The sequence below is a fragment of the Ascaphus truei genome, chromosome 3, assembly GCF_040206685.1.
Source record: "Ascaphus truei isolate aAscTru1 chromosome 3, aAscTru1.hap1, whole genome shotgun sequence".
Lineage (NCBI taxonomy): Eukaryota > Metazoa > Chordata > Amphibia > Anura > Ascaphidae > Ascaphus > Ascaphus truei.
In genome coordinates this window covers 145,018,286-145,039,054 of record NC_134485.1, presented here as the reverse complement: position 1 = coordinate 145,039,054, position 20,769 = coordinate 145,018,286, and the positions used below count along the sequence as shown (strand labels likewise).

Below are 20,769 nucleotides of genomic sequence, written 5' to 3'. Positions count from 1 at the left end.
CTGTGCATATATCATTCTTCCTTGTAGTTTTTGGCTGGTTTCCCCAATGTAGCAACCTTGGTCACATTTGTTGCATTGAATCATATACACTATATTCCTGGATGTGCAGCTGTATGATCCTTTAACATTGAATGTTCTATGGTTGTGACTGGCTGTGGGATCTTGGCAAATATGTTTGCAGAGTTTTGCAGCGTTTGTTGTTGCACGGTTTTGTGCCATTACCCATGTCTTTAAAATCGTTCAGAAGTTTTCTGCTGACTAATTTCTGTTTGAGGTTTGGTGGTTGCCGGAATGCAAGAATGGGAGGTTTGGGGAAGATTTCTTTTAATGTCGCATCCTCTGTCAGCATGGGTTGCAGATCCTTCATTATTTTTCGTATACCTCTAGAGGGTATACGAAAAATAATCAAAGATCTGCAACCCATGCTGACAGAGGATGGGACATTAATATATATAATATATATATATGTATGTATATATATATGTATGTATGTAGCAACGAGAAAAGCATCCTTATGAAAAAGCACGCGGGCATACCAAGGGAATGATAACAAAAGAATTTATTACTATAGGTTTAAAAACAAGGGGAGAAAATTAAAAGAGGAGGGGGACTCGCATCTACCAAACATATATACCCAGAGGCAAAGGTACATGAATGAGGCAAATAAAACACCAAAAATATTCAACAAACAAAGGCAGCTCTGAATCAGGTATGCATATATATCATTAGCACAAACTGCAGATTTGTGCACATTCCAAACGGAGAAATTTGTTGTGAAATAACAGCTGCAAAAAATGGATGCAATAATTGCACAAGTATCAAAGATGTAAATACATCACCATTTAAAGCATAGGTGTCAAAGGCCAAACAAGGAATGACCAGAGCCTCATGTCAGGGAAAAGGTAGGGGTCCCACTCCACAGACTCCCACTCCAACGCGTTTCGACTAAAACGGTCCTTCTTCGGGGAGTGGTGAGGGGAGGAGTGAGCTAGTATATATAGGCAGAATATAACAGCAGAATTCGCGCCAAACACATTTAAATTACACACAGCTGTAACAGAGAAAGCAATGCATGAAGCATACTCGCATCATAGGGGTCTGTAATGGCATTGTAAACTTCTCATAGGTCTAACGCTGTCAGGTGGTACTAACTGTGTCATCCCATATGTAAATCTGAAATTGACGTTTATTACGTCATTACGCAATGCTCGTCATTACGTGCTGTTGTCATAGCAACCAGATAAGCCTCTTCAAAGCGGCTGCGCATGGAGAGGGAGTAAAGGAGGACTGCAGTCGACTGGCAAAATCTGCGTCATCCTGTGTGTAAATCGGGAGATGACGCGTGTGACATCATCACGCAAATGCGTGTAATTACATGGATTGCTTTCTCTGTTACAGCTGTGTGTAATTTAAATGTGTTTGGCGCGAATTCTGCTGTTATATTCTGCCTATATATACTAGCTCACTCCTCCCCTCACCACTCCCCGAAGAAGACCGTTTTAGTCGAAACGCGTGGGAGTCTGTGGAGTGGGACCCCTACCTTTTCACTGACATGAGGCTCTGGTCATTCCTTGTTTGGCCTTTGACACCTATGCTTTAAATGGTGATGTATTTACATATTTGATACTTGTGCAATTATTGCCTCCATTTTTTGCAGCTGTTATTTCACAACAAACAGTTATCTCCGTTTTGGAATGTGCACAAATCTGCAGTTTGTGCTAATGATATATATGCATGCCTGATTCAGAGCTGCCTTTGTTTGTTGAATATTTTTGGTGTTTTATTTGCCTCATTCATGTACCTTTGCCTCTGGGTATATATGTTTGGTAGATGTGAGTCCCCTCCTCTTTTAATTTTCTCCCCTTGTTTTTAAACCTATAGTAATAAATTCTTTTGTTATCATTCCCTTGGTATGCCCGCGTGCTTTTACATAAGGATGCTTTTCTCGTTGCTACATATTTCCACTATCCTTTAGCACCACTGTCTAGTGTTATTATACCATAAATTAAGACAGTTTTTGGGCAACAGTGATACACTGTGTTGATGCGGTATACTTCTGTGTTTTCCATATATATATATATATATATATATATATATATATATATATTATACTTCTTGGACTTTTAACAAGGAATACGTATATTTTATTGTGTTGGTTATAGTTTCCTATTTTTAGGTTCAGTGTGTTCTAGTTTTCCTTTATCTTCACTATAGCTCTTCTTCTAGTGCAGGGCTGCACAACACGCGGCCCGCGGGCCGCATGCGGCCCGCCTGGCCTCTCTGTGCGGCCCTCGATGAGATTTAAAAAAAAAAAAAAAATTCCTTTGAAAAAAAAAAAAAAACTTTGAAAAAAAAAATGGCGGCTATTCCCGCGGTCCCGGCGCGCAAGCGCAGGGCCCGCTCCCCCACCGCTCGCAACGTGGGACGGAGGGGGAAGTCACAGCCAGCTGAGGTCTTCTGCGGCCGCTCCCCCCCCTGATCCGAACGTGGATATGTTCAGGGTGGTGAGGTGAGGTGCATTGAGGTGAGGTGAAGGGGGGTGAGGTGCAGGGGGGTGATGTGAGGTGCAGGGGGTGAGGTACAGGGGTGATTGGAGGTGCAGGGGTGATTGGAGGTGCAGGGGGGTGATTGGAGGTGCAGGGGGGTGAGGTGCAGGGGATGTGATGTGCAGGGGATGTGATGTGCAGGAGGGGGGGAGGGTGATGTGCAGGAGGGGTGATGTGAGGTGCAGGGGGTGAGGTGCAGGGGGGTTATTGGAGGTGCAGGGGGGTTATTGGAGGTGCAGGGGGTGATTGGAGGTGCAGGGGGTGATTGGAGGTGCAGGGGGGTGATTGGAGGTGCAGGGGATGTGATGTGCAGGAGGGGGGGGGGGTGATGTGCAGGAGGGGTGATGTGAGGTGCAGGGGTGATTGGAGGTGCAGGGGTGATTGGAGGTGCAGGGGTGATTGGAGGTGCAGGGGGGTGATTGGAGGTGCAGGGGGTAATTGGAGGTGCAGGGGGTGAGGTGCAGGGGTGATTGGAGATGCAGGGGGGTGATTGGAGGTGCAGGGGTGTGATTGGAGGTGCAGGGGGGTGAGGTGCAGGGGATGTGATGTGCAGGAGGGGGAGGTGATGTGCAGGAGGGGTGATGTGAGGTGCAGGGGGTGAGGTGCAGGGGTGATTGGAGGTGCAGGGGTGATTGGAGGTGCAGGGGTGATTGGAGGTGCAGGGGTGATTGGAGGTGCAGGGAGGTGATTGGAGGTGCAGGGAGGTGATTGGAGGTGCAGGGGGGTGATTGGAGGTGCAGGGGGGTGATTGGAGGTGCAGGGGGGTGATTGGAGGTGCAGGGGGGTGATTGGAGGTGCAGGGGGGTGATTGGAGGTGCAGGAGGGTGATTGGAGGTGCAGGAGGGTGATTGGAGGTGCAGGGGGGGTGATTGGAGGTGCAGGGGGGTGAGGTGCAGGAGGGGGGAGGTGATGTGCTGGAGGGGTGATGTGAGGTGCAGGGGTGATTGGAGGTGCAGGAGAGAGTGATGTGAGGTGCAGGGGGGGAGAGTAATGTGAGGTGCAGGGGGGGAGAGTGATGTGAGGTGCAGGGGGGGAGAGTGGTGTGAGGTGCAGGGGGGGAGAGTGGTGTGAGGTGCAGGGGGGGAGAGTGGTGTGAGGTGCAGGGGGGGAGAGTGGTGTGAGGTGCAGGGGGGGAGAAGGATGTGAGGTGCAGGGGGGGAGAAGGATGTGAGGTGCAGGGGGGGTGGGATGTGTGTGGTGTGCAGGGGGGTATTGTGTGTTTGATGTGGAGAGGGAGTATTATGTGTGTGGGTGAGGGGGAGATGGGGGTATGAGAGATAGATGGGGAGTATCGCAAAGGTTGATAGTGAGGGGTTCTGGGGGAGATATGAGGATGATGATGAGGGGGCTGTAGGAGATATATGAGGATGATGATGATGATGAGAGGTGCTGGAGGAGAGATGATGATGATGATGATGATGAATTTACCCGTGCGGCCCAATTTTTTTTTCCTTGGAGCAGTTCGGCCCTTCTCGCTTTACGAGTTGTGCAGGCCAGTTCTAGTGTTTTGTTTTTCTATTGTATGACATTTAGTGACTTTTAGCGCTGTATTATATATAATTATTCAAAAATGAATAGACGATACCGTTCTGTGGCTAACTAAATGCTTTTATTTGTGCAAGCTTTCGTGATACAGTGATCTCTTCTTCCGGCGATGGAATATTGAATAAAGCAGGCATGGTTAAACTTACAAACAGTGCATATACTGTAGAAATGTTATCTGTGACTGAAACCTAACACCCCCCCCCTCTGTCGTGTGTGTGTGTGTGTATGTATATATATATTTATATCTATATCGCTCTCTATATCTCTATATATCTCTCTCTATATATATCTCTATCTCTCTATATCTATATATATCTATCTATATCTACAGTGTTCGACAAATCACCCAAAAATCTACTCGCCCAACCAAAAAATCTACTTGCCACCTAGTCCCAACCCCACCCCTAGTCCCGCCCCCAACCCCGCTTTAAAATAAAATATATAAATAAAATACATTTAATAAATTCCTAGTCAGAACAACATTCGTTTTTGACAAATGTATTTATTGTATTACATTATACTACAATTAGTCCTTGTTACATGTGTGTGTGTAAATGTCGGATCTAGAAATAAAAGCCAGATGTGAATGACTAGTTTCCTGAACCCCTTAACCAATGTCTGGATGTCCCCGCTTCACAATATCTAAAGCAGCAATCCCACCTGGGATCTTACCTGATCCGCAGTCCCTCAATGTCCAGGTACGCTCATTCCCGCAATGTTATACATTGGGGAGGTGTTCATTACCTGTCTTCTGTGTTAGGGTGGGGTTCCGATGTCTTCCGTGTGAAGCTTGAGCCAGATCTGGAAGAAAGCAGTATAGGGTAGTTAAGATTTCGGTGTAGTATAGGGCAGTTAAGATATATAGGGTAAATAAGAGATCCAGAGTGTGAGTGACAGAGAGAGAGAGTGTGGGGGAGAGAGAGGAGAGAGAGAGTGTGGGGGGGAGAGAGAGAGGTGGGGGAGAGAGAGAGAGTGTGGGGGAGAGAGAGTGTGGGGGAGAGAGAGTGTGGGGGAGAGAGAGTGTGGGGGAGAGAGGGAGAGAGAGCGAGAGAGAGAGTGGGGGAGAGAGGGAGAGAGAGTGGGGGAGAGAGGGAGAGAGAGGGAGAGAGAGTGTGGGGGAGAGAGGGAGAGAGAGTGTGGGGGAGAGAGGGAGAGTGGGGGGGAGAGAGAGAGAGTGTGGGGGGGGAGAGAGAGAGAGTGTGGGGGGGAGAGGAGAGAGTGTGGGGGGGAGAGAGAGTGTGGGGGGGGAGAGAGAGAGTGTGGGGGGGGAGAGAGAGAGTGTGGGGGGGGAGAGAGAGAGTGGGGGGGAGAGAGAGAGAGTGTGGGGGGGGAGAGAGAGAGAGTGTGGGGGGGAGAGAGAGAGTGTGGGGGGGGAGAGAGGGAGTGTGGGGGGGAGAGAGAGAGTGTGGGGGGGAGAGAGAGAGTGTGGGGGGGAGAGAGAGAGTGTGGGGGGGGAGAGAGAGAGTGTGGGGGAGAGAGAGAGTGTGGGGGGGAGAGAGAGTGTGGGGGGGAGAGAGAGTGTGGGGGGAGAGAGAGAGTGTGGGGGGGAGAGAGAGTGTGGGGGGGAGAGAGAGTGTGGGGGGGAGAGAGAGTGTGGGGGGGAGAGAGAGTGTGGGGGGGAGAGAGAGTGTGGGGGGGAGAGAGAGTGTGGGGGGGGAGAGAGAGTGTGGGGGGGGAGAGAGAGTGTGGGGGGGAGAGAGAGTGTGGGGGGGGGAGAGAGAGTGTGGGGGGGAGAGAGAGTGTGGGGGGGGAGAGAGAGTGTGGGGGAGAGAGAGTGGGGGGAGAGAGGGAGAGTGTGGGGGGGAGAGAGAGAGAGAGAGAGAGTGTGTGGGGGAGAGAGTGTGTGGGGGAGAGAGAGAGTGGGGGGGAGAGAGAGAGTGTGGGGGAGGAGAGAGAGTGGGGGAAGAGAGGGAGAGTGTGGGGGGAGAGAGAGAGAGAGTGTGTGGGGGAGAGAGAGTGGGGGGGAGAGAGAGAGTGTGTGGTGGAGAGAGAGAGTGTGTGTGGGGGAGAGAGAGTGTGAGAGAGAGAGTGGGGGGGAGAGAGAGAGTGGGGGGGGAGAGAGAGAGTGGGGGGGAGAGAGAGAGTGGGGGGAGAGAGAGAGTGGGGGGGGAGAGAGGGAGAGAGTGGGGGGGAGAGAGGGAGAGAGTGGGGGGGGAGAGAGAGAGAGTGTGGGGGAGAGAGAGAGTGTGGGGGAGAGAGAGAGTGTGGGGGAGAGAGAGAGTGTGGGGGAGAGAGAGAGAGTGTGGGGGAGAGAGAGAGAGAGTGTGGGTGGGAGAGAGAGAGAGAGAGTGTGGGTGGGAGAGAGAGAGAGAGAGTGTGGGTGGGAGAGAGAGAGAGAGAGTGTGTGTGGGAGAGAGAGAGTGTGTGTGTGTGTGGGAGAGAGAGAGTGTGTGTGTGTGGGAGAGAGAGAGTGTGTGGGAGAGAGAGAGAGAGAGTGTGTGGGAGAGAGAGAGTGGGGGGGAGAGAGAGAGAGAGAGAGAGTGGGGGGGTGAGAGAGAGAGAGAGAGTGTGGGGGGGGGAGAGAGTGAGTGTGGGGGGGGGAGAGAGAGAGTGTGGGGGAGAGAGAGAGTGTGGGGGAGAGAGAGAGTGTGGGGGAGAGAGAGAGTGTGGGGAGAGAGAGAGTGTGGGGGAGAGAGAGTGTGGGGGGAGAGAGAGAGAGTGTGTGTGGGAGAGAGAGAGAGTGTGTGTGGGAGAGAGAGAGAGAGTGTGTGTGGGAGAGAGTGTGTGTGTGTGGGAGAGAGAGAGTGTGTGTGTGTGGGTGAGAGGAGTGTGTGTGTGTGGGAGAGAGAGAGTGTGTGGGAGTGAGAGAGGTGTGTGGGAGAGAGTGTGGGGGGGAGAGAGAGAGATAGAGTGAGAGTGTGGGGGGGAGAGAGTGAGTGTGGGGGGGAGAGTGTGTGTGTGGGGGGGTGAGAGTGAGAGTGTGGGGGGGGAGAGAGTGAGTGTGGGGGGGGAGAGTGTGTGTGGGGGGGGGAGAGAGAGAGTGTGGGGGGGGGAGAGAGTGTGGGGGGGGGGAGAGAGTGTGTGGGGGGGGAGAGAGTGTGGGGGGGAGAGAGTGTGTGTGGGGGGAGAGAGAGAGTGTGGGGGTGAGAGAGTGTGTGGGGGGAGAGTGAGAGTGTGGGGGGGAGAGAGGAGTGTGGGGGGGGGGAGTGAGTGTGTGGGGGGGGAGAGTGTGTGGTGTGAGGTGTGGGTGAGAGAGAGTGTGTGTGGGGGAGAGTGAGAGAGAGTGTGTTGGGGAGAGAGAGTGTGGGGGAGTGAGTGTGTGGGGGGAGTGAGGAGTGTGGGGGGGAGAGAGAGTGGGGGGGAGAGAGTGTGTGGGGGGGGGAGAGGGTGTGGGGGGGAGAGTGTGGGGGGGGGTGTGTGGGGGGGGGAGTGTGTGGGGGGGGGAGTGAGTGTGGGGGGGGGAGTGAGTGTGGGGGGGGGGGTGAGTGTGGGGGGAGGGAGGGAGAGTGTGGGGGGGGGAGAGAGGGAGAGTGTGGGGGGGGAGTGGAGAGAGAGTGTGTGGGGGGGAGAGAGAGAGAGTGTGTGGGGGGAGAGAGAGTGGGGGGGAGAGAGAGTGGGGGGGGGAGAGAGAGTGGGGGGGAGAGAGTGAGTGTGTGGGGGAGAGAGAGAGTCGTGTGTGGGGGAGAGAGAGTGTGAGAGAGAGAGTGGGGGGGAGAGAGAGAGAGTGTGGGGGAGAGAGAGAGAGTGGGGGAGAGAGAGTGTGGGGGAGAGAGAGTGTGTGTGGAGAGAGAGTGGTGGTGTGGGAGAGAGAGTGTGTGTGGGAGAGAGAGAGTGTGTGTGGGAGAGAGAGAGTGTGTGTGGAGAGAGAGAGTGTGTGTGGGAGAGAGAGTGTGTGTGTGGGAGAGAGAGAGTGTGTGTGGGAGAGAGAGAGTGTGGGGGGGGAGAGAGAGAGTGTGGGGGGGGAGAGAGAGAGTGTGGGGGGGGAGAGAGAGAGTGTGGGGGGGGGAGAGAGAGTGTGGGGGGGGAGAGAGAGTGTGGGGGGGAGAGAGAGTGTGGGGGGGAGAGAGAGTGTGTGGGGGGAGAGAGAGTGTGGGGGAGACAGAGGAGAGAAACGGTGGGTGACACACACAGAGGGTGGGTGATACACAGAGAGAGAGGCTGGGTGAGTGACTGGCTGGTTGAGTGGTTTGCTGGGTGAGTGGCTGGGTGGGGCAGGGGTGACTGGGTGGGTGAGTGACTGACACTGACTGGGGGTGGGGGGTGACTGACACTGACTGGGGGTGGGGGGGTGACTGACACTGACTGGGGGTGGGGGGGTGACTGACACTGACTGGGGGTGGGGGGGTGACTGACACTGACTGGGGGTGGGGGAGTGACTGACACTGACTGGGGGTGGGGGGTGACTGACACTGACTGGGGGTGGGGGGGTGACTGACACTGACTGGGGGTGGAGGGGTGACTGACACTGACTGGGGGTGGGGGGGTGACTGACACTGACTGGGGGTGGGGGGGTGACTGACACTGACTGGGGGTGGGGGGGTGACTAACACTGACTGGGGGTGGGGGGGGTGACTGACACTGACTGGGGGTGGGGGGTGACTGACACTGACTGGGGGTGGGGGGTGACTGACACTGACTGGGGGTGGGGGGTGACTGACACTGACTGGGGGGTGACTGACAGGGGGGAAGGTTACTGACTGGGGGGGGGGTTACTAACTGGGGGGGGTGACTGACTGGGGGGGGGGTTACTGACCGGGGGGGTTACTGACCGGGGGGGTTTATTGACTGGGAGGGACCTCTGGTGTCACACACATACACATACTCCCATACACACACATACACATACTCCCATACACACATACATTCATTCACACACACACACACACACATACACATTCTCACACACACAGGGGAGGAAAGGCCGCGACCAGCACCACGCAAATCCCCCACCCACCCGCGCCCATCTCCCGCTCGTGTGGGGGGTAGGCCGACATCCCCCCCAATCAGCAGGGTGGGTGGGAGGCACGTGGCGAGGTATCCCCCACTGGGCGCCCCAGGTGACAGTCAGCCCCGCCGTGGCCGCCACTGCCCTGCTCCCCTCGCCGGCATGTCACAGTGCATGGCCAAGCTGCAGGCTGCTTCTTCCCCACCAGCCCGCGGCGGCATGAAGCTCGTGGGGGGGGGGGGGGGGCCAGGCCGACATCCCCCCACCTCATGCGGCGGCTGCGCCATCATGAAGGTAGGGGACGCATGGGAGGCACGTGGTGAGGGCCGAGCCCCCCCCCCCCCCCCCGCAAGCCAACCGGGCTGCAGCAGCGGGGACCTCCCGCCCCTGACATCGATCGGTGGATCGAGGGGAAGGGGACAGGAGGAGGGGAAGGGGACAGGAGCAGGAAGAGGGGAAGGGAGCAGGAGGAGGGGACAGGGGACAGGAGCAGGGGACAGGAGCAGGGGACAGGAGGAGGGGAATGGGACAGGAGCAGGGGACAGGAGAGCTTCCGCGGTGGGGAGTAGGGAGCCATGTGGGGACCAGGGGGATCGCAGGGAAGGAGCAGAGGGGCCGCAGCATGGAGAGTACTTACCCTCGAACAGAGCTCCAGGCAGAATGGCCGCTCGTTGGGGGCGGGCTCATATAGAGCTTGGCCGCGCGCCAATCAGGAGTCAGGTAGGGGAGTTTTTTTTTTTTGTTTTTTTTCAGCGCGAGCAGGGAAATTTCAGCGCGAACGGGGGAATTTAAAAAAAAAAACACGTGTGCTGCTTGGGCCAATATTTACTCGCCCGGGGGTTAAATCCACCCGCCCCGGGCGAGTAAATGTATACAATTGTCGAACACTGTATATCTATATATACATACTGTATCTATATCTACATATATATCACACCTTGGGGGGTAAGGGGCCTGCAAGGGTGTTGTATGGGGGCCTGGGGCATGTGGGCTTACCTGGGGCCCTTGGATGGGCCTGCTGGAGCAGCATGGGGAACCATGTCGAATGGTTTTGAAGCAAAAGGTGGCACACTGCTCATTTGCATGTCATTTCCCAGAATCCCTTGCTGCAGTGGAAGTGCTGTGTGCTGGGTGATAATGGTGAAAGGCAGGGTTGCAGACCTGTCTAAGACATGCAAATGAGCATACAGTAATATTTCCATTTGAGATATATATATATATATATATATATATATATATATATATATATATATATATATATATATATATATATATAAAATTGTTATGTTTTTTTTTTTTTTTTTTTTTCAGATCAATTTAAAATACTTTTTTTTGGTTTGAAAGTAATTACACGTCTTGCTGACACAGTGGCTAGTAAAACATTGCTTTTGTGTTTCTCCACATTGACGTCAACAGGCTTAAAGGAACAGTATTAATTCCTGGGAAAGGGTATGACATAAGGCCCGGTTCCTTTCTTTTTCTTAAAACTATTTCCATGTTTCTATTTATCATTTTGTGTTGTATTACATCTTGACTGGACTATTTGTCCCCATTTACTCTTATGATCAAAAGTGCCCAGCGTTTCAGTATACATAACTGCTTCTCCGCTCCTTGAACATAATATTATGCCAACCTGTATAATTATTAAAAGGGCCCTGAAAGCTCATGCACAACAAAAGAATAAAATAAATTGCATTCTTTACATTTGAATTATAGAAATGCAAGAAAATGAAAGATCTCTTGAACATATTTTTTTAGTGAACTTTAAGCCATGGAAGTTACCACCTATACTTATTCCTCCTTTTGATATAGTAATAGCCGCAATGCTATAAACATGGTACAAAAAATGATGTTGCCGACTTGGGGACCTTATCAGCTTAACTCGTATGTTATCTCCCTTTATTATCATTGTTTACTTGGCTTGATGCTGCCTCTTATTCTCTTCGTAATAGTGGAGGTGGCAGTTGAAGCACCATTTTTAGATGTGCAATCTTATGGACAGATTGAAGATGTAGCTTAATGCATCCATGATATCCTGTTTCGAGTCTGCTCCTTTTGAATTTGTCTCAAGAAAGTATCTTCCAATCTATTATTTACATTGGGCATTCATAAAAAAATGTCATTTCTGAGATTCGATGTACTGCGTAACTTGGTATGCAATGTCAAAGAGAGATTTTGAGTATTGTCTCTGGACTGCAATACAATGGATAAGTATTATTACTTTAGAATGCTTACCTTCATTTTGGGTAAAACAGCAATCCTGGGAAAAGTACACAACTTTTTTTTTTTTTTTACATATTTTAATCCAGAGGGTACTCCTTGTTATTTTCAGCTCGAGGGACCCTCCCGGTTAACAAGATAATAAGTTAGTAGTTGCCAGTGCTCCCTTTGTAGGAAACATGGCTGCTGCCTATGAGTTGTGCAACGTCCAGGAGCCCCGGCACCTACAACTACCACGGTCAATATCTTGGAAACGGAAGGAGAACAGAGCTTGAAATAGCGAGGTATAGCTACAGGGAGCCCACAGCAATACGTGTAACATTTTTAAATAAGTGAGTAAAGTAAAGTAGTTATAGGTTCCTGCACACCATTAAATGTAATGAGCCTATAATAAAGTCGGATAAGTGCTCAATCTTCCTATTGCTCCACATCCACCAAGGGTAGTCAAATAGTTAATAAAAAGCAAGTAAATTGTAGCATAGCCAAAAAATAGCTGATTGTGTTATAGCAGAGGACGAAATTATAATATTTTGGGGCAATGTTATTGGGTGTTAACTGAAGGGACTTGGGTCCTGAAACATTGAACATTGAATTTATATTTTTTATTCTATATCCTCAGCTATGATAGATTAAGCAGTAGCTTTTTGCAGACTGTTAACCACTTCCTTTTACGTGTGTGTATCTATTTCATTGCTAGCTAAAGATTCTTTGATTCTGCTTTTCTAAGGTTGCTGCATGTGCGAAATGGGAACTGCAAGTACCATTTGGGAGAAGAAACCTTTAAGCTTGCTCAGAGCTACATGGACAAGTTGGCCAAACACAGACAACATGCAAACAAAGCAGCGTTATATGGAGAGCTCTGTGCCCTCCTCTTTGCAAAAAGCCACTATGATGAAGTATGTTTTTTTTTCTTAATGGTTTTGATTGAAACATGGTAATTTAGTTTTTGTAAATAGTCTTATTGCAGCATTTTAATAGAGCACATGTATACATTAATTATAGGTAGAAACATAAGACAGATGTGGCCAGACCAAGTGTCTCCTGCACTGGGGCAAATTGTGGGAACGTGACCACAGCTGCCCCAGTACCTGAGAATTAATGCTGCGGGGATATCAGATCCGAAGCATGGACCTCCCACAGAGATGCCATGGCTAACGCGGTCTCCAGAGCTGTGGCTTGTTGATTTTTCAACTGTGGCTCCAAAGAAAGGGAGTCTGGTTTCATCTGTACTGCCTACCTCCAAAAATTTCCTAAACATTTATTTTGTCCCTTTTAATATGCTGTGAAAGTGAAGGAATTGGAGCCAGCGTTCCTATGTAATGCTCACAGGGAACAGCCATGCAGTACACAATGAATTGTTTCCAAATCATACAGCACAATGTAGTTATATCCTTGCCACTAGTAACCCTTAAAGCCACTCTTTGTGGACTCCCACTAACCTCTGTATAAGGTATATTTTGTATGGGTGTCACAGGCCATGGGTAAAGTGCAAATAGGAAAAAGGAAACTCACAAGTCTCTTGAGATCCAGGTGCTGTAGGGCGTGCTCCTACCGGGTTGGTATACAATGCAGAAGTTTCTTGGGTGGCGGTGCAGCTGCCTTTGACAAATCGTGGGACCAAAATTGCAAGTATACTGGGTACAAAACGTTTATTTAGCACATAAAAAACAGCAACAGACAAACTCTGCACCGCCACCCAAGAAACTTCTGGATAATATGCTGTGAAGCAACTTTAGCTCTGCTGGGGAAATGTCCATTTCAACTTGATTGAGGGCAGCATATTGAATAGGACTTAATGTTGTATCATCAATCCTTTAACAAGCACAGTTAATTTAATACTTTGGAGGACATTCTGCTTAAACTATAGATGACACATAATATTGGGTTATGGGAAATACAAGTATTTGGGAACAATGTGAGCATAAACATTTGACACCATGTAACTATGCATAAATGCCTTCTTATGATGGTCTCACCACCTTTTCACTAATTAGGTTTCTCTTTACATACAGTACAGGCATACCCCGCTTTAAGGACACTCACTTTAAGTACAATCGCGAGTAAGTACATATCGCCCAATATTCAAATGGCAGCTCACGCATGCGCCTGTCAGCACGTCCTGAACAGCAAAGTTGAACTCCCTACCTGCACCGAAGCTGTGCACAAGCGGGGAGACTATAGAGCCTGTTACAAATGCGTTATTTACATCAGTTATGCCCGTATATGACGATTGCAGTACAGTACATGCATCGATAAGTGGGGAAAAAGGTAGTGCTTCACTTTAAGTACATTTTCACTTTACATACATGCTCCGGTCCCATTGCGTATGTTAATGCGGGGTATGCCTGTATATCACTTTACTCAATATGTAGGTTATCAAAGCATTGGGCTTTCTGACATTTTGCACCACAACCCTTAGCAATAATTCTGCAGATCTTTGTATAAGACCATGTTCAACGTCAGAGTCTGTAAAATTCAAGGTGTTTGTGACTTTTGTATAGAATATATTTTTGGAGTCAAATATGTCAATTTTTCAAAACTAGAATTTTTTGCAATTTTGCAAAAACAAAAAGACAATAGGAACATAGTCTAGAACTTTGAACGGTGTTTCACACATACAGCTATTTTTTTTAAGCAAACAAATTTCTGCCCAAACCATGTTTATCAGTATTTTCATTATCTAATGATTTTCTGAACCAATTTTCCACCTGGTAATATATTAAAGAATCATTTGAATGCTATTGTAATCCCCTTTTGCACAAGGGCCAGTCAACAATGTAGTAAGTTGTGCACTGGGTAACTGCACATATTAAAGTGTTGTGCTTTGTAAGTGTGATCGCCATTTAATTCAGATAGCATTAACTTTGTACTAGTTTAGTCTCTAATAAAAAATAAATAAAATAAGGAAAAATAGGGGAAAAAAACTTCTGCATTTTGTTTGTACTGTCAACTGTTTCTGAAGTGTACCGCATCTGATGGTGGAATAATCAATAGTGAAGACTGCATCGTGTCACGATCAGCACACCTGTGTGCACATGACTAGTGTAGGTGAAAGGGATTAAAACGTCCAGATATCCAGTTGTCACCACCCTGCAGGGCATTAAAAATGAGCAATAACGCCCCAAAAACCTCACACTACACCTCAATATGCTGCCACCACCACCAAAAATAATTAAAGGCCGTGCCCTTGGGAGTTCCTGGTCTCCTGTTTACTAGAGAAAAGGAACGAGGAAGAGAGAAAAACGGAGCACTACGTCCAGTGCTGGCAAAGCCAGAAAAAAGTACAAGGATGCGTTCCCACAATAAAAAATAGAATTGTATTGGTATAACTACCACTGTTAGTATAATTATATAGCAGTGGGATATCCTGATTGACAATAGTTATTCCTAGCTTACACTGTCAGTTTGAATTAGGCATACAGTTACCTTCTCCGTTTTTAATTTATTTTAATCACTTTGGTTCATGTTAGTTTTTGCTGCAATAAATATATTTTAATCATTTATTAATAAATAGTAACTTTTAATATAGGCATAGGTGTTCTGAAGTAGGGATATCCTGAAAACCTGGCCTGTTTGCAGCCCTCGAGGACTAGAGTTGTGCAGGCCTGCCCTAGAGTAACGCTATCCTGATTGTTGCAGTTGTATGACAAACATGCAAACATGGACTTTAATACACATCTGAACACCTCTTGATAGGGATAATATTAATCTTTGAGGGGAAAACGGATATTTGATATATGGATCATAGCCAGACTATCATGTTTGGTATTGTTAGACATGTCTGACTTAGCCAGCCACAAATCTATATTTCTTATCCTTGTGTAGTACATCATATTTTAATTATCACAAATTTTTTAATCTTTAAGGAAATAGAGAGGGCTTGGTCTGTTCCCTCCCTCTGCTAACCATATTTCAATCTCAGAAATGTACCTAGTGCCCTTTAAGATAACCCACAGATCTCCCTATCTCTTGCCACCCTCACCAGTCACTCATAGGATAAACATATTGTTTTATTGATTCTTAAATGTTCAGACCAGGTTAATCCTAAACATGACTTAAGAGACATGTAAAAATAGGTATTTTAAAATTGAGTTAACCGCTTGGTTGCTCTATTGTTAACACAACTGAACAGGACAAGGGCATTAACATGACAAACAGATTATGCAGTATTTGATCAATGTTTCGTAATCATAATGTAGGTGCAGATCAGCACCCAACTATTGATCAAATAAAAGAACGGTGTGGAGGATTGGTGGACAACTCGAACAAGCCCCAAGCACTCACAACTCACCGTGTTTAGAACAAAAAATAAAATAAATTTTATTAAACTACATAATTAAAAATGACATACTGGGGACAAAACAAACAAAATTCTGCTCCCACGCGTTTCACGCTGTTATAGTGCTTTCTCAAGGATCAAATAAGGCTGGGATTATGGACCCTGCGTGGCTGCGTGCAAATGAGCGCGCCCCTGCGTGCACTCCTGCAGCCCAAGTGGTTTGTGAACTTAACTGCAAGAGCTTGTAGATGCGTGGCGGGGGCATGGCGGACGCGTCACTATGTTGGTTCGCCCTCATTGACTGAACCAGCTCACGTGCGCTGACGTCACGTGGCAGCTACCTGAAAACACAGATTTTCTTAAGCTTCTGAGAACGGCGACGCTTCACGCGCTACTTTGCCAACAGTTGTACAGGCACTGGGTTAGCTCCCGTAACAAAATACAACAGAGTGCTTGCCGGGCACGTGCACCCAGCGACGCCAGCACCATTATCCCAGCCTTAAACATAGTAATCTGGTGATGCCAAGCCTACACTACTGATGATTTCTTGAGTGGGCAGCTCTCGTTCAGAGCACCCAGTATTTCTACAATTAATATGAAGGTAATTAATATTAATCTCTCATCCCTGAGTGTGTCCCCCATACCTCCATTCAGCTGATGATGATGGTAAGCATACATTGGTATTTTGCTTGTTTAGGATATGAGATTACACACTAGTTTCCTATTCGTATGTGTGTGTGTATGTATATTTTGTGTGTGTGTGTGTGTGTGTGTGTGTGTGTGTGTGTGTGTGTGTGTGTGTGTGTGTATATATATATATATATATATATATATATATATATACATATATATATATATATATTATTTTTATTTATTTTTTCCTTCCATTTTTCTTGTTTCGCTGCTATGAGCTTGTTCTTTTCATTTCCTAGGCATATAAATGGTGTATAGAAGCTATGAAGGAAATCACAAGTGGACTGCCTGTGAAAGTGGTTGTGGATGTTCTAAGGCAAGCGTCCAAGGTAAGTGCAGCCTGGCTGTATCTGATTGGAGCAGCTAAATGTCACATTAAAAAATGCAATTGATGTTTAAAAACACCATACTCCAATGCCAAAAAATACAGATGTTTTCAGTACAGCTGAACCCCGTTATAATGCGGTCCTCGGAGTCCACCCGATACGACCACGTTATAACCGGGACCGCGATCTTAAATAAATAAAATGGCCGCCGCGATAAGGGGTTCCGCGTCCGCCGGAGGGGGAGACCTGGGATAACTTTCCCAGCTCTCCCTGAGCCTGGCGTCACAGCGGCAGCCCCACTCAGCATTACGCGGCATCTGCAGCAGCAGCTGGTCTGTGTGCTGTGCAGAGAAGCTTTGAGTCTGCGAGAGACGGGGGGAGGATCTCACGGAGTATGGGCTGGGATGTCAGCTGTCTGTGTATGTCCCCTGGCCTTTAACCTGCTCCCTTCTCTCCTCCCCCTTCCCATCCCCCCAGCGGAGGTACAGGGAGTAAGGGAGAGGTGTGTGTCAGCAGTACAGGAGAAGCTGGTGAGTCTGGGCCGGGATGTCAGCTGTTTGTGTGTGTCCCCGGCCAGAAACCAGCTCCCTTCTCTCCTCCCCCCGAGTGGAGGTACAGGGAGGGAGGGCGGAAAGGTGTGTGTGCAAGGGATGTGATGGGCAGGAAGGGGGGATGTGATGGGCAGGGGAGGATGGGGTGTGATGTGCAGGCAGGGGGGGATGTGATGTCCAGACTGGGGGAGGGGGGTGATGTGCAGGCAGAGGGATGGAGTATTGTGCGTCTGTCCGTCCGCAATAAAGCTTTAAAAAAATTAGCTTTTAAAAAAACGGACACCACGCTCACACTGCGTTATGCGGATCCGCGTTGTAGCGGATTGCGCTATAACGGAGTTGAGCTGTATTAGTTCTGTGGTGTCAATTGGTTATATAAATACCTGTTGCTTCATTGCGTTTAATAAGCTGTATATAATTAAAGGCGAATACTTGTTTTTTTATGGCATCTGTATCAGTTTGTTATGAATAATCTAGTTTAACATAAAGTGGCTTATTTGTTATTTTAGTGTTTACTACACTGGTTTCTACTAATTATACGTTTTAGTGATTTTAATGTCTTGAACTTGTATATTATACAAAGGAGAATTTACACAGTAATTTTGCAATATTTGTTAAAGCAGCAATACTGCCTTTTATTTTCTAATGGAACAAATTTGTGAAATGATTTCATGCAAGGCAAATATTAACCTGAATAAGGTTGCAGTACCTGAATTTGTATGCAATTGTTTTTTCTCCATATTTAATTTTGGAAGGCTCTTGAAGTTTGCTGAACTCTTTTTATATTTTCTCCTCTTCCTCACAAGCATTTGAGGAATAGAAGAAACACCACATCAGGATTGTATGACAGCAGTGGTTTTGATATGATTGAAGCTACAGAACTTACTCTCTGAAATGTGACATCTGCTGAAATATAACCATTGAAGTGAAAAAAGTTCAGTTCAGCTTTATCAATTTTAAAGTGCACATTCAAAAAATATATAAAATGACTGTAAATGTAGTAAATCCTTTTAACTACTATTATATAGCAATATTGTGAGTAACCAATATACTACCGCTAAAGTAAACATTTTTTTTTTACAAAAATATAGTCTAACTGCTACTTGTGCCTGTTGATATATGCCATGCACTATCCTCCCAGTCAATATCTGTTCTCTTTAGGCTTGTGTGGTGAAGCGTGAGTTCAAGAAGGCAGAGCAGTTAATAAAACATGCGGTTTATTTGGCACGGTAAGTGTTCAGTAGTTTCTAAATCTTGATTTAATGATTTAAGCCTTTTCATGTTGTTACTAATGCTCTACATCTATTCCCAGGGAGAATTTTGGGCCTAAGCATCCAAAATATTCTGACACGCTACTAGACTATGGATTTTACCTTCTGAACGTAGATAACATATGCCAGTCAGTCGCCATCTATCAGGTAGGCTGTTGGGAAAGTGTGTTTTCTTCCTTCCATTAAAGGAGAATGCTCTTTTACAGTCAAGTAATTCTTGTTAGAAAGGATAACCCTGAAGCAAACAAGTTTGCCTAATTTCTGTATCTAACAAACCGTGGCAGTCCTTGAAGTAGAATGAGAAAATAAGTAATTGTGACTCAAAAACAGAAGAAAATATTAAAAGTTCCTGATTTAAAGAGGGGAAGGGAGTTATAGTGGTGAGCTAAGTATGCGTATAAATATAATGAATTGCTCCTTTTTTAAGCATCTCAAACTTGTCTGTTCATTGACATAATGTAGGATTCCATTTGTGATGTAATGAGAAGGTAGAAGAAGACTTTGTAATATGTTTTATAGCTTCAGTTAAAGCAGCAACTCCCCCCCACCCCCCCATTTTTGGAAATTTATCTTTTTGATGGACGCCTGGGTGATCCAATAGGAAGCTGCAATATCAATCTCTGATGATATTGTGGCTTCCTATTGGGCCGTCTGAGTGTGGCTTTGATGGCAGCCATATTTATTTACTAAACCTGACCAGCAACATTGGCACAGGTACAGGTAAATACCTCGGCACCTGTTTGTTCACCAGAGATGAAAATGGTGCAGTTTAGCTTCCGATTCAGAGTAGGGGGATTGCTGCATTAGGGTTTTCATTAGTAGTTTAATTCATATTCAGTGATTCACTTTTGAATTGACCAGTGTCCTAACTCTGCTCACTTGTATGTTGTTAATTTTAAATACCAGTAAAGAGTTTGGGTTAGGCTTTTTATATGCATTACAGTTTAACTTATTATCCGAATTATTCCTAATGTTGCCTCAACATTATTTTGGTTATAGAATCTTCTAATAAAGAAACTTGGTAGATGGTACATGCCTATTAAAAGAAACAATAGCTTTAATCTTAAAGAAAAATAGATGCACATTCCCTATGTGGTGCTCCAACAAGATCTCCACTACATCCTAAATACATACTTACTATGGGGGAGAAAAAATTCAACCAACAGAAGCTCAATCCTCATAAGACTGAACTAATAATTATGGGTTCGGCAAGATGCCTGACTATGGTTTGCGAGCTTCCCCTAATCAATGGTGTACAGCTGCTGCCCGTCTGCCAGGTTCGTAACCTCGCCATCTTCTTTGACCAGAGTCTCAACATGCGAGCCCAGGTGGCCTCAGTTGTCAAGTCTGTTTTATTTATTTTTGAAATCTGAGGCTCTTATGGAACTTGCGTCCATTCCTATCATATATGAACCTTGAGTCACTGGTCCATGCTTTGGTGTCTATGCGGTTGGAGTATGGGAATGCCTTGTATGCAAGACTGAGCCTGATGCGGAGGCTCCAGCATGTGCAGAACGTTGCTGCTCGGATGCGATGCGTTTCTCACTTTGAGCATATTACTCCCATCTTATGTGACCTGCACTGGCTACCAGTGATCTTCCGGGTTCGGTTCAAGTTAGCCGTAATGACATTTAAAACCTTGCAAGATTAAGGGCCTGTCTATCTGCACTCTCGTTTGAAGTTGTGGAAGGATACTATGAGCTCAGATCTTCATGGGGTTCTCCCATCTGTGCCAAGGGTACTGCGGGCCTTCTCGAGTGCAACTTCAGAGGTCTGGAATTCGCTACCACCAGAGCTCGGGTGTATATCTAACTTACCAGTGTTTTGGGCTTTTCCTAGCAAAACAATTGATTTTAATTTTATTTATTTTTTTGTAACTTCAATTTTTATTGAATTTGTTTTCCTTCCAAACATATCATTGCATATACAGAAATGTCATATAATGAAAATATACTACTGCCTATCCTTTAACAGGCCATCCAGAAATATCGTAACTGTGTACAGTATTGTACTAATTCTACCTTAAAGTATCAATTAGTTAGGCTTATGAACAACTAAGAAACAAAAAGCAAAAGGGAATAGGAGGGTGGGGGGGGTGAGTGGAAGGGGACGGGTGTGGGACCACTCCTCTACCGCCCCTCCACGATGCCCTCGGGAGCCCTATTCATCTCCTATGTGGAGGACAAATGTCCTTGCATCTTATCTGGGATTTCTCCGACCCTCGGTGGCCTGAATAGCCCTGTCTGTAGCCAGCAGCCTACTCTCCTCTACCCCTCAAATGAGAACGCATTTATCACTATCATTCCCAGATTGTGGCTCTCTCTACTCCTGGGATGTCTGTCTGGGCTAACCACGGCATCCAGACTTTTAGAAATTTGTCACCAGTGTCGTTAACCAGACTCATTAACTTTTCCATCTGGCAAATATACCACATTCTATTCCTAATTTGGGGG

At 47.1% G+C, this 20,769-nt stretch overlaps 1 protein-coding gene across 2 annotated transcripts in view; it reads left to right on the top strand.

Moving 5' to 3' along the window:
* The window catches only part of APPBP2 (amyloid beta precursor protein binding protein 2), a 127,813-nt gene that overhangs the window by 63,543 nt on the left and 43,501 nt on the right, over positions 1-20,769 (top strand). For both annotated transcript variants that reach the window (XM_075589619.1, XM_075589618.1), the window contains 4 exons: positions 11,924-12,092; positions 16,408-16,497; positions 18,207-18,274; positions 18,358-18,463. In XM_075589619.1, coding sequence (XP_075445734.1) covers positions 11,924-12,092; positions 16,408-16,497; positions 18,207-18,274; positions 18,358-18,463 — 433 coding nt within the window. The remainder of the gene's footprint in view (positions 1-11,923; positions 12,093-16,407; positions 16,498-18,206; positions 18,275-18,357; positions 18,464-20,769) is intronic.